The 12807-nt window shown below is 48.8% G+C and overlaps 1 protein-coding gene across 1 annotated transcript in view; it reads left to right on the forward strand.

Annotated features, from left to right (window-relative positions):
* The window catches only part of efcab11 (EF-hand calcium binding domain 11), a gene marked incomplete at its 5' end in the record, with an annotated part of 91413 nt that extends 79414 nt beyond the window's left edge, over positions 1–11999 (forward strand). Inside the window, one exon of the mRNA XM_084181923.1 lies at positions 11773–11999. Coding sequence (XP_084038049.1) covers positions 11773–11854 — 82 coding nt within the window. The 3' untranslated portion in view covers positions 11855–11999. The remainder of the gene's footprint in view (positions 1–11772) is intronic.
* Between the last annotated feature and the right edge of the window lie 808 nt (positions 12000–12807).

Raw genomic sequence — 12807 nt, forward strand, 5'->3', positions numbered from 1 at the left:
GTTTGCCAGTCGCTCATTTTGTACCGTCGCACTGTTGTTTTGTGCGCAGTCGGTTTTGGAGTGTTTTACGCACTGTGGCGTATTGTTCGCCTCCGGGTTGGTTAGACCCGTTTTGTTATTTTGGTTTATGCAAGTAAAGTCTGGTTTGACTTAGCTCCTGTGTCCTGCATTTGATTCACACCACATCCGCATCAGAGTTCGCGACAGAATTACACACCTTAAGATGGAATCAGCAGGAGCAACAGCAGCACCTGAGTCGCTGGAGGAGCACGTCCGCGGCCAGGATGACCAGATCCGACAACTGGGGACCGCTCTGCAGGACGTCATCAACACCCTGCACCGATGGGAGTCCAGAGGGGTACCCACACCCCCACCTACCTTACCACCACCATCGGTCGGTCCGCCCGTCCCAGGCACGGAACCCAGTGGGATTCGGCTCTCGCTCCCGAGGGCGTATGACGGCACATCTGCCGGGTGTCAGGGGTTCCTCCTGCAGGTGGAGCTCTACCTGGCCACTGTACACCCGGTGCCCTCGGGACACGAGAGCGTTTCCGCCCTCATCTCCTGTCTCACGGGCAAGGCATTGGAATGGGCCAACGCCGAGTGGAGGAGGATAGATGCCACCACCATCTCCTACGCGGAGTTCTCCCGTCGCTTCAAGGCCGTGTTCGACCATCCACCTGAGGGCAAAGCGGCGGGGGAGCGTCTATACTACCTCCGACAGGGGAGGAGGAGCGCACAGGCGTTCGCACTGGAGTTCCGGACTCTAGCGGCAGATGCAGGGTGGAATGAACGGGCCCTCATTGATCATTTTCGATGTAGCCTACGGGAGGACGTTCAGCGTGAGTTGGCCTGCAGGGACACCAATTTCACCTTCGACCAGTTGGTCGACATGTCCATCCGTCTGGACACCCTGCTGGCCACCCGTGGACGTCCCGAGTGGGGTCCGTCCATTCCGTCCTCCAGCACCTCCGAGCCGAGCCCTATGGAGCTCGGGGGTGCTGGCGCTAGAGAGAGGAGGAGAAGGAGCCCGAGGAGGGCTGTCCCCTGCACCAATTGCGGCCGTGGAGGGCACACTGCGGCCAGGTGCTGGGGAGGGTCTCCAGGAGGAGGGGACAACTGGTCCCAGGTGAGTAGACGCCCCACTTACCCAGAGCTCTCTGTTGTGCACTTTTGTATACCTGTTAGTTTTCCACAGGTTGCACCTCATTCCCAGCATAAGGCGCTAGTAGATTCAGGCGCAGCTGGGAATTTTGTTGATCGGAAGTTTTGTTTAGATTTAGGGATTCCCCTCCTGCCTGTTGACGATCCTTTTCCCGTTCATGCTTTAGATAGCCGCCCGTTGGGGTCTGGGTTGATTAGGGAAGTCACAGCACCACTTAGGATGTGTACGCAGGGGGGTCATGAGGAGACTATTCAGCTATATCTGATCGACTCCCCTGCGTACCCGGTGGTGTTGGGAATTCCCTGGTTAAGTACCCATAACCCTGCCATTTCGTGGCAACAGAGAGCTCTCAAGGAGTGGTCTGCTCAGTGTGAGGGGCGATGTCTGGGTGTTTCCGTGGGGGGCGACCTCGGTGGAAAGTCCAAACCAAGTGCCCGCATTGCACATTCCACCTGAATATGGGGATTTGGCACTTGTGTTCAGTAAAGCGAGGGCGACGCAGCTGCCTCCTCACAGACAGGGGGATTGTGCGATAGACCTCCAGGCAGGAGCAGCGCTCCCACGGAGCCACGTGTATCCCTTGTCTCAAGAGGAGAGAAAGGCTATGGAGACTTACATAGCAGAATCCTTGAGACAGGGATACATACGGCCCTCCACTTCCCCTGCGTCCTCGAGCTTCTTTTTTGTGAAGAAAAAAGATGGAGGGTTGCGCCCGTGCATTGATTACCGTGGTATCAATCAGATTTCTGTGAAGTACAGTTATCCACTCCCTCTGATTGCGACCCTGACGGAGTCTTTGCACGGAGCGCGGTTTTTCACAAAACTGGATCTCAGGAGCGCGTATAACTTGGTGCGCATTAGGGAGGGCGACGAATGGAAAACAGCATTTAGTACAACTTCGGGTCATTACGAGTATCTCGTCATGCCATACGGGTTGATGAATGCTCCGTCAGTCTTCCAATCCTTCGTGGATGAGATCTTCCGGGATATGCAGGGGAAAGGGGTGGTCGTGTACATTGATGACATTCTAGTGTACTCTTCTACCCGAGCCGAGCATGTAGCCCTGGTGCGTCGTGTATTGAGGAGGCTGTTGGAGCACGACCTGTATGTCAAGGCAGAGAAATGTCAGTTTTTTCAGGAGTCGATCTCCTTTTTGGGTTATCGGTTGTCCGCGTCAGGGGTGAAGATGGAGGTGGACCGTGTGTCAGCCGTGCGTAATTGGCAAACCCCAACCACTGTTAAAGAGGTGCAGCAGTTCTTGGGCTTTGCGAATTACTACCGGAGGTTTATCCAGGGTTTTGGACAGGTGGCAGCTCCCATAACGTCCCTTCTGAAGGGTGGTCCGGTGCGCCTGCAGTGGTCAGCTGAGGCGGACAGGGCTTTTGGGAAACTGAAGGACCTGTTTACTTCGGCTCCGGTGCTGGCGCATCCGGATCCCGCCTTACCCTTTCAGGTTGAGGTGGACGCGTCTGAGGCCGGTATAGGGGCCGTTCTCTCTCAACGGTCCGGCACGCCACCTAAACTCCGCCCCTGTGCTTTCTACTCTAAAAAGCTCAGCCCGGCGGAGCGAAATTATGACGTCGGGGACAGGGAGCTGTTAGCTGTGGTACAGGCCCTTAAGGTGTGGAGGCATTGGCTTGAGGGGGCTCAACACCCTTTCCTCATTTTGACTGACCATCAGAACCTGGAGTACATCCGGGCAGCTAGGAGACTGAACCCTCGCCAGGCTCGGTGGAACATGTTTCTAGCCAGGTTCGTATTTAAGATCACGTACATCCCTGGGTCCCAGAACAGTAAGGCAGACGCTCTGTCCCGGCGGTATGACACAGAGGAGAGGTCCGTTAAGCCTACTCCCATACTACCGGCGTCTTGTCTAGTGGCACCGGTTGTGTGGGAGGTCGATGCTGAAATCGAGCGGGCGTTGCGTGCCGACCCTAGCCCTCCACAGTGTCCGGTGGGTCGGACGTACGTTCCGCTCGAGGTTCGGGATCGACTCATTTACTGGGCTCACACGTCACCCTCCTCTGGACATCCGGGTATTGGCCGGACAGTGCACTGTCTTAGCACTAAGTACTGGTGGCCAACGTTAGTCAGGGATGTGAGGGTTTATGTCTCCTCCTGCTCGGTGTGCGCCCAGTGTAAGGCGCCCAGACACTTGCCCAGGGGTAAGTTACAACCCCTGCCCGTTCCACAACGACCATGGTCCCACCTCTCGGTGGATTTTGTGACAGACCTTCCCCCCTCTCAGGGGAATACCACCATCCTGGTCGTTGTGGACCGGTTCTCTAAGGCCTGTCGTCTCCTCCCTATGTCGGGTCTTCCTACTGCCCTACAGACCGCTGAGGCACTATTTACCCACGTCTTCCGGCATTACGGGGTACCCGAGGATATAGTGTCTGATCGAGGCCCCCAGTTCACCTCCCGAGTCTGGAGAGCGTTCATGGAGCGTTTGGGGGTCTCGGTGAGCCTTACCTCGGGGTACCACCCGGAGAGCAATGGGCAGGTAGAACGAGTGAACCAGGATGTGGGTAGGTTTCTGAGGTCGTATTGCCAGGACCGGCCGGAGGAGTGGGCTAGGTACATTCCCTGGGCAGAGATGGCCCAAAACTCTCTCCGCCACTCCTCCACCAACCTAACCCCTTTCCAATGTGTGTTAGGGTACCAGCCGGTTCTGGCACCATGGCAGCAGAGCCAGATCGAGGCCCCTGCGGTGGATGAGTGGGTGAGGCGCTCGGAGGAGACGTGGAACGCTGCACACGTCCATCTGCAGCGGGCCATTCGTCGACACAAGGCGAGCGCCGATCTCCACCGCAGTGAGGGGCCGTTGTACGCACCTGGAGATCGAGTCTGGCTCTCGACCAGAAACCTGCCCCTCCGCCTGCCCTGCCGGAAGCTGGGTCGGCGGTTTGTGGGGCCTTTTAAAGTCCTGAGAAGATTGAACGAGGTGTGTTATAGGTTACAACTGCCTATTGAGTATAAGAATATTAACCCCTCGTTCCATGTGTCTCTTCTCAGGCCGATGGTAGCTGGTCCACTCCAGGAAGGTGAGATAGGAGAGACTCCTCCGCCCCCACTGGACATCGAGGGGGCTCCGGCGTACACCGTTCGGTCCATCTTGGACTCGAGACGTCGGATGGGGGGTCTCCAGTATCTCGTGGAGTGGGAGGGGTACGGCCCGGAGGAACGGTGCTGGGTGCCGCGGAGGGACATCCTAGACCCGTCTCTCCTGTCGGAGTTCCACCGGGGGCACCCCGCGCGCCCGGCTCCGCGTCCTCCTGGTCGTCCCCGAGGCCGGGGTCGGCGCACGGCTGGAGCCGCGCGTCAAGGGGGGGGGTACTGTCACGGTTTCGGCCGAGGCTGCTGCTCCTCCTTGCTCGGGCAGGCTTCGGCGGTCGTCGTCCCCGGAGTACTAGCTGCCACCGTTGTATGTTTCGATGTTCGTTTGGTTTTGTCTAGTTGTTGTACACCTGTTCCCTGTTAGTATGATTATGTACCCTTTATATGTTCCATTAGTTTGTCAGGTGTTGTGTGTAATTGTTTTCACCTGTCGTTTGGTGCAGTGCTGTTTGCCAGTCGCTCATTTTGTACCGTCGCACTGTTGTTTTGTGCGCAGTCGGTTTTGGAGTGTTTTACGCACTGTGGCGTATTGTTCGCCTCCGGGTTGGTTAGACCCGTTTTGTTATTTTGGTTTATGCAAGTAAAGTCTGGTTTGACATAGCTCCTGTGTCCTGCATTTGATTCACACCACATCCGCATCAGAGTTCGCGACAAGTAGCATTGTATTTGGTCAAACACCATTTTTTCCAAGTAAGCTGATAGGTCTGCTGTTAGAACCAGTAAAGGCCGCTTTACCACTCTTGGGTAGCAGAATGACTTTGGCTTCCCTCCAGGCCTGAGGACAAAGACTTTCCTCTAGGCTCAGATTAAAGATATGACAGATATGAGTGGCTATAGAGTCAGCTACCATCCTCAGTAGCTGTCAATGCCAGGAGGGTTGTCATTGTTGATTGATAAAAATAATTTCCCCACCTCTCCCACACTAACTTTACAAAATTCAAACTTGCAATGCTTTTCTTTCATAATTTTTTTATGCATGAGTATGATGGCTCACTGTTCGTTGTTGGCATTTCCTGCCTAAGTTTGCCCACTTTGCCAATTAAATAATCATTAAAATAATTGGCAACATCAAATGGTTTTGTTATGAATAAGCCATCTGATTCGATGAAAGATGGAGTTGTATTTGTCTTTCTGCCCAGAATTTCATTTAAAGTACTCAAGTTTTTTTTCCATCATTCTTTATATCATTGATCGTGGCTTCATAATACAGTTTCTGCTTCTTTTTGTTGAGTTTAGTCACATAATTTCTCAATTTGCAGTAAGTCAGCCAGTCAGATGTGCAGCCAGACTTATTAGCCACTCCTTTTGCCCCATCTCTTTCAACCATACAGTTTTTCAATTCCGCATCAATCCATGGAGCCTTAACAGTTCTAGCAGTCAGTTTCTTAACATGTGCATGTTTATCAATAATTGGAAGAAGCAATTTCATAAATTCATCAAATGCAGTGTCTGGATGCTCCTTATTAATCACATCAGACCAACAAATATTTTTAACATCATCCACATGAAAGTCATAGCAAAATCTTTTGTATGATCTCTTATACACTATTTTAGGCCCAGCTTTTGGAACGTTGGCTTTCCTGGATATAGCCACAATTTGACTTTGATGCAGGTCATGTTGTTTGTCACATTACCGTCTCTGGTAAACACACACTATATCAATTAAAATCAATGTTTATTTGTCACATGCACAGGATACATAAGGTATAAACGGTACAGTGAAATGGTTACTTGCATAGTGGAGTCTTTTGTTTACAATGAACCATAATCCCAACTCATAACGTTACTATCCAGCATGAATCTACAGGTAGCTAAAGCTAACCAACTAGGTTCAATGTTAGCTAGCTAGCTAACATTAGGCTATAACTAGCAATGCAAATGGCTCTGAGATACGAATAATATTACTACATAGATCATACACGTAACGTTAGCTAGCGAGCCAGCCAGCCAGCTAACGTTAGATAGCTATCTAACAGTACGCTAAACTTGCAATGAATTTGACTTTCTGACAAAATTAGAAACGTATAATATCTGAAAATGTAGCTAGCTAGACTCTCTTACCCATGGATGAATGCTTCTCCCTCTCTGTCACGGATGCCATGGTTGCCCTTAGTTTGAAGATGTAATCCGGAGACAGGTGTTTTTGCAGTTCTTTGTGATATCTTAAAAAAAAAAAGCTGCGTTAGAAAGGATTAACTACACATACTGAGCAGCTCACGGGGGGGCCAGTAAAAAAATAAATATATATATATATATATATATAAAAAAATAATGTATGCACTCACTAACTGTAAGTCGCTCTGGATAAGAGCGTCTGCTAAAATGACTAAAATGTAAAAAAAAATGTAAAAGAATGTTATAGACAAGCGTACTACATGCCAGACCAATCCAAACGTATCTTTTGGCATGTCCAGCCCATCCATTATCTCAGCCAAACATGGCTAGCGGGAAGTTTCCTGTCTTTTTCCGTGGCTAAACCAACTAGGTTCGTAATTTTATTTATTTATTCGTATTTACAGATGGCATACAAGTTTGTTATTAAGGCACATGAAAGTTCACATGTTCCAGAAGGCATTTCTGCCAAAAACACATTTTGATAAATGATAAATGTTTACGTTCAAATGCCTCTCCTGTGAAGTAGTGACGCGCGACATACGCCTAGTTTCCTGAAACGAGTCACACATTTCTGGGATCTTTTATTTCAGCTCATGGGATCAACACTTTACATGTTGCGTTTATATTTTTGTTCAGTGTAATTGAAAGCATATACTTTACCATTCAGGTTGTAACTTTCCAATGCGCAACAATTCTTAATGCAATCTAGGCAAAACACTTTTGGAAAGCAGTTTTGGCCTTTGTTAAGAAGGCCTCTCCTACAATTGTGCGTGTGGCATTGTTTTAAAAATGCATTTACAACCGGAGTTCCAAGCATGGTTTATGGGCAGCTGCGCAATAGAGCTCTTAAATAATAATAATAATAATAATAATATGCCATTTAGCAGATGCTTTTATCCAAAGTGACTTACAGTCATGTGTGCATAAATGTTTACGTATTGGTGGTCCCGGGGATCGAACCCACTACCCTGGCATTACAAGCGCCATGCTCTACCAATTGAGCTACAGAGGACCACCCAAAGGGGGCAATGGCGTCTTAAAAGGGCAATGATATACTTTGTTATATTGTAGAACCCCCCCATTAATAATTAATAATTAATAACAATCAGGATGTTTTGTCCAATATGATAAATGCAGATCCAATTGGGTAACTGCAGGGGAGGGTTGGTAGGGTTGAAAAATAAAAATATATAATAATACTTTTAATATAAGTTTTATCAATATGTTATTGGGCTCATTTCTGGAGGTGGAAATTATATTTTAGATCAGGGCTCTCCAACCCTGTTCCTAGAAATCTACCATCCTGTAGGTTTTCACACCAACTCTAATCTACCACACCTGATTATACATAATTTGCTGGTTGATTATCTGAACCAGGTTAGTTACAACTGGGGTTGGAGCGAAAACCTACAGGATGGTAGCTCTCCAGGAACATGGTTGGAGACTCTTGTTTTCGATGGTGATAGCGTCATTTTATTTTCATACATTTTGGAGTAGAATGTCCTTTTTAAAAGGTCACCAGAACTGAGCTTTTCAGTCCTTCTGCATAAAAATTATCCCAGGGAGGACCCCGGACCCCCTGAGCAAGGGGACTGGAATTGGTCAAACTAGCAGTTTATTATGCAAAATGTAAACAATTATCCTCTTTCCCTAAAAGCATGATGGTCATGACTTTTTTACATGAAAGGTTAGGTTAACTTGGCCCCAGACAATCGTTCTGAGTTCGACATAAGTTCTGGTCATTGGATTTTTTTGTTGCTTTAACCCTGAACACTGAACATAGGGGTTTAAAGGGTGTGTGTGTGTGTGTGTGTGTGTGTGTGTGTGTGTGTGTGTGTGTGTGTGTGTGTGTGTGTGTGTGTGTGTGTGTGTGTGTGTGTGTGTGTGTGTGTGTGTGTGTGTGTGTGTGTTTGTGTCTCAGTCACCAGATCTCAACCCATTTGAACACGCCTGAGGCAGCATTTTCCACCACCAGCAACAAAACACCAAATCATGGAAGAATGGTGTCACATCCCTCCAATAGAGTTCCAGACACTTGTAGAATATATGCCAAGGTGCATTGAAGCTGTTCTGGCAGCTCATGGTGGCCCACGGCCCTATTAAGACACTTTATTTAGGTGTTTTTCCTTTATTTTGGCAGTTACCTGTATATGTGATTGACTGACTGACTTGGTTCGAACCCTGGGCTCCTGCATGCCATAAGACTGTGTGTGTGCGTGCATGCTTGTGTGTGTTGTGATGCACAGACGGAAACTGGGGCAGATGCTCTCATGAGAGGCATCAATATCCCGATTGGGGTTCCACACACACACACACAGCTGCCACACACTGATAATGTAATTAGGTATGAATGGATCCATCTGGTGTAACCAGTTGTAATGGACTGAATGAACAGTCAACTGCTGAGCAGTCTATCTTTCGCTCTATTTTTCCTTTGTAGTCAGTGTTGGACCACTGGAGCCGCTCTATTCAACATTGACAGAGTTTAAGCTATGTTTTTTTTGACATGCTCTCTTTTTACACACATGGTGTATGTGCTTTGTGTGCATGATCAGTGTGTGTCTTTAGAGCAGGGATAGGCAACTCCACTCCCCGGGGACATGACTGGTGTCACATGTTTGCCCCAGCCCCAGCTAACACACCTGACTCCAATAATCAACTAATCACGATCTTTAGTTTAAAATGCAATTAGTTTGATCTGCTGTGTTTGCTAGGGATGTGGGAAAAGTGTGACACCACTCCGGCCCCGACGACTGGAGTTGCCCATCCCTGTTTTAGAGCAATGACTATACTGTGATTAATGCCCCACTGGCCCCTGGGAGTTGCTGTCTTTCCCCCCTTGTGGAGGCTGACTGCAGTGAGTGAGTGAGACATATTCAGCCCGGCCCACAGGCCCAGGTTCATACCACTTAGAGCAGGGATAGTATCAAGCTGATGTCCTCCAGGAGCTACGCTACAGTGTCTGTCAGGTGGGTCTCCTCTCTCCTCTCCCTCTGGCACTTAGTTGATCACTTAATGTCACTGATTGGCTAGGGAGTTCACACCCCTGGTTTCTCAGTACTACAACACTAATTAAAAGGAGAGTATGAAAAGCAGCAGACTCTGTTGCCCTCTAGGAGTTGAGTTTCACACCTCTTTCTCTCACTCTCTCCAACTCTCCCTCCCCATCCCACTCTTTCACCACATTTATCTCTCCACCCCCCCCCCGCCTCTCTCTCGCTCTCTCTCTCTCTATCCTTCCAACTCTCCCTGTTTCCCCCTCTCCATCCAGCCCTCTCTCTCTCCTCCCTTCTCTTTCCATCCCCTCTCGCTGACCCACTATCAGTCTCTGTGTATGACAGCCTGAGCAGTAATGGTAATTTCATAGCTGTCGCCACAACACGGTTACAAGAACGGTCAGTGTCAGGCCTTAATTAGACTGTCAACACACACATACACACGTAAACACACACTCGCCACTCCAAATGTCTGATTATACACACACTAATCACGTCCTAATGGTACGTTCTTGATTATGGTCGTAGCTTCTGTCAGTTCAAGTCTCGCTGTATAAGTGGTTTGATTCATTGACACTAACACACTCATACCCACACTCATACACACACACTCATACCCACACACACACAAGCAGCACGCAGGCATTAAGTCATGATCCTCTCTCGTCTTCCATCTAATGCTACATAAAGTGGGCTCTTAGTGTTGTTACTCAGGCTCACTCATCATCTTTGTCTGTCCCCTTTTTGGTATTCTCTTTCCCTCCCTGCCTCTTCTCTTTCCATCTCAATCTCTCTCTCTTGCTGTCTTTCCATATCGCTTTCTCTCTTTCCTTCTCTCGCTCTCTCGCTCTTTGTCACTTTTTCTTATCATCTTTCTTGCTCTCCTACACGGATTCAGATAGTCTTTACTAAACCATAGTAGACAGTTCTAGACACTCTTAGCAGAGATTAGAGGGCTTGAGGGAAATGAGTGGGTGAAGTGAGGTGTAGTATCGCAGCGTTTCCAAAAACTTGGTTCCTGGAGACCCCAAGTGGTGCACGTTTAGTTTTCTGCCCTAGCTCTACACAGCGGATTAAACTAATGAACTCTTCACTAATCCTCTGTGTAGTGTAGTGCTAGGGGGAAAAGCTAAATGTGCACCCCCTGGGGTCCCCAGGACCGAGTTTGGGAAACCCTGTAGTAGCAGAGTAGTTGTTGCAGGTGTACAGTAGGGCCACCAGGTAAAGAGGTATTTCAGAAGATGATCCAGCAGGTGCGGTGGAGTTGGTAGAGCATGGCGCTTGCAACGCCAGGGTGGTGGGTTCGTTTCCTACGGGGGGCCAGTATGAAAATGTATGCACTCACTAACTGTAAGTGGCTCTGGATAAGAGCGTCTGCTAAATGAATAAAATGTAAAAATGTAAATGGAGGACAGGGTTTTGTTTGTTTACCCTCCACTACATCCCTGGTGGTGGGAGGGTGCGGAGGAGCGATACATGGGCTGTGAATGGGGGTCTCACACTATCTAACCTTCTTCTACAATACAGATAGACCCCCTGAAAATAGATCCCTAATTGGATCCTCACAGTGCTCTCATTTAGAGCCCCCGTTAGAGCGCTGGTTAGTAGGCCGAGACGAGGAGACACGGGAAGGAGGAGGAAGTGTGATTTTCCACTGGCTGGCTATGTAATGTTGCTCTAATTCTCCTCCCTGTTGATCCTCATCTCCACAGAGCTGATGTGTTTACACGCACACTCTGCACAGCCAAGGAATGGGGAGATCACACAGACAGAGAGGGAGAGAAGGTGTGTGTGGCAGAGAGATGTGGAGGAGAGAGAGAGCCAGGGAGGGGGTGAGAGATGGGAAGAAAGAGAAATAGAGAGTCAGGTCCATTGTACTGTAATTTCTCCATTGACATGATTCAATTTGCTGTGGCGACTTCTTCATACACTGGCTCTGGAGTGGAGTGACTCATCCTCTAGTGTGATAGCGTGTGTATGTTTGTGTGTGTTGGTGCTCATGCAGTTGTGTGTGTGTGTGTGTGTACTGTGCGTGTGTGTTTCAATATGTTTGTAGAACTGCTATTGTATGGATATAGAACAGAGTAATAGAGCCATTGTAAAGCACTGGCAGCCTGTGGTGCTAGGAGCCAGTGTGCCAGAGCTTGGCTGTACCGTGGCCGACTAGCTGTGCTCTCCAGGGATAGATAATACAAACCAGCTGTGGACAACTGGCTGCTTCTTACCACAGAGATGTATGCTTCTTCTCCTCTCTTCTGTTCTCTTCTCTCCTCCCCTCCTTCTGTCCTCCTCTTTTCTCCCCTCATCTCCTCTCCCATCTCTTCCCTTCCCCTCTCCTCTCCTTTTCTCCTTTAACTGTGTTATTTGTCTCTCTTACAGGCTGGCAGATCAGGATAGTGACGGCCATGTGAGCTTCAGAGACTTTGAGTGTGTCATCAGCTATGGACAGGCCAACAGCTAACTGAGAGTGGACACTCCCTTCGTCTCTCCTCCCTCTCTCTTCCCTGGACTGGACAGCTTCGTTCTGGCCAACATCTAAGAAAAAGCAGGCTTGGATCCACAGTGAGGGAAACTATGGAACAACTTGTGCAGGAGGCATTTTGGAGCCCACTGTTGACGTGCTTCTGGCCCACCTCTGCTACTTTGACAGAGAACCAGTGACCCAGCCAGCTCTCTCTCCCTATTTTCCCTCTCCTTTCTCTCTCTCTCTAAACCCCATTAAGCAGGTCCCGTCCAATCATTCCCCACTCTCCCAAATGCACTTTCACCTGAGAAAGAGCGAGAGAGAGGGGGAGTGAGAGAGATAGAGAGAAGAGAAGGGATGAAGGGGTAGGTTGCATCCAAATTGAATATTACCCCTGGTAGTAATAAGATTGGATTTTTAATCAGGCAGGGCTCCAGGACGGCCCTAGCTGCGCCTGTATAGTGTATTATAAAGCCCCGGTGAACAGGGTCAAATTCATTAGTGCACAAAGTAGTAAAACGCTTTGCAATGGAACATGAAAACAAGTGCTTCTTATTTGACATGTTCAGGTAGTCCCTCCCTGTTTCAGTCCATTTGGTGCCTGATGAACAGGACCCAGGGCTGCTGCTCCAGAGGGGATTGGCCAGCGCTCCTCTTGTTCCTGCCGATTACAGGACTGTAAATACAATGTTTGTGTTTGGGAGAGATTTACGACGATGGCACTCCCGTCTGAATAAAGATTAATTTGTTTTTGTAATCAAAGTACCCGAGTATTGGATCTGAGCGACGTAGAGAGACGCAAGTGCACACACGGCATACAAATGCATACACACACACACACACACACACACACACAGTCAAAAGCTTACATGCACACTCATATAAACACGCATACATTGTTGTATAAACGCAAACAGTCTCACACACTTGTATACGCACACACTCTCAAA

The sequence above is a fragment of the Coregonus lavaretus genome, assembly GCF_964263955.1.
Source record: "Coregonus lavaretus genome assembly, chromosome: 18".
Classification (NCBI taxonomy): Eukaryota; Metazoa; Chordata; class Actinopteri; order Salmoniformes; family Salmonidae; genus Coregonus; species Coregonus lavaretus.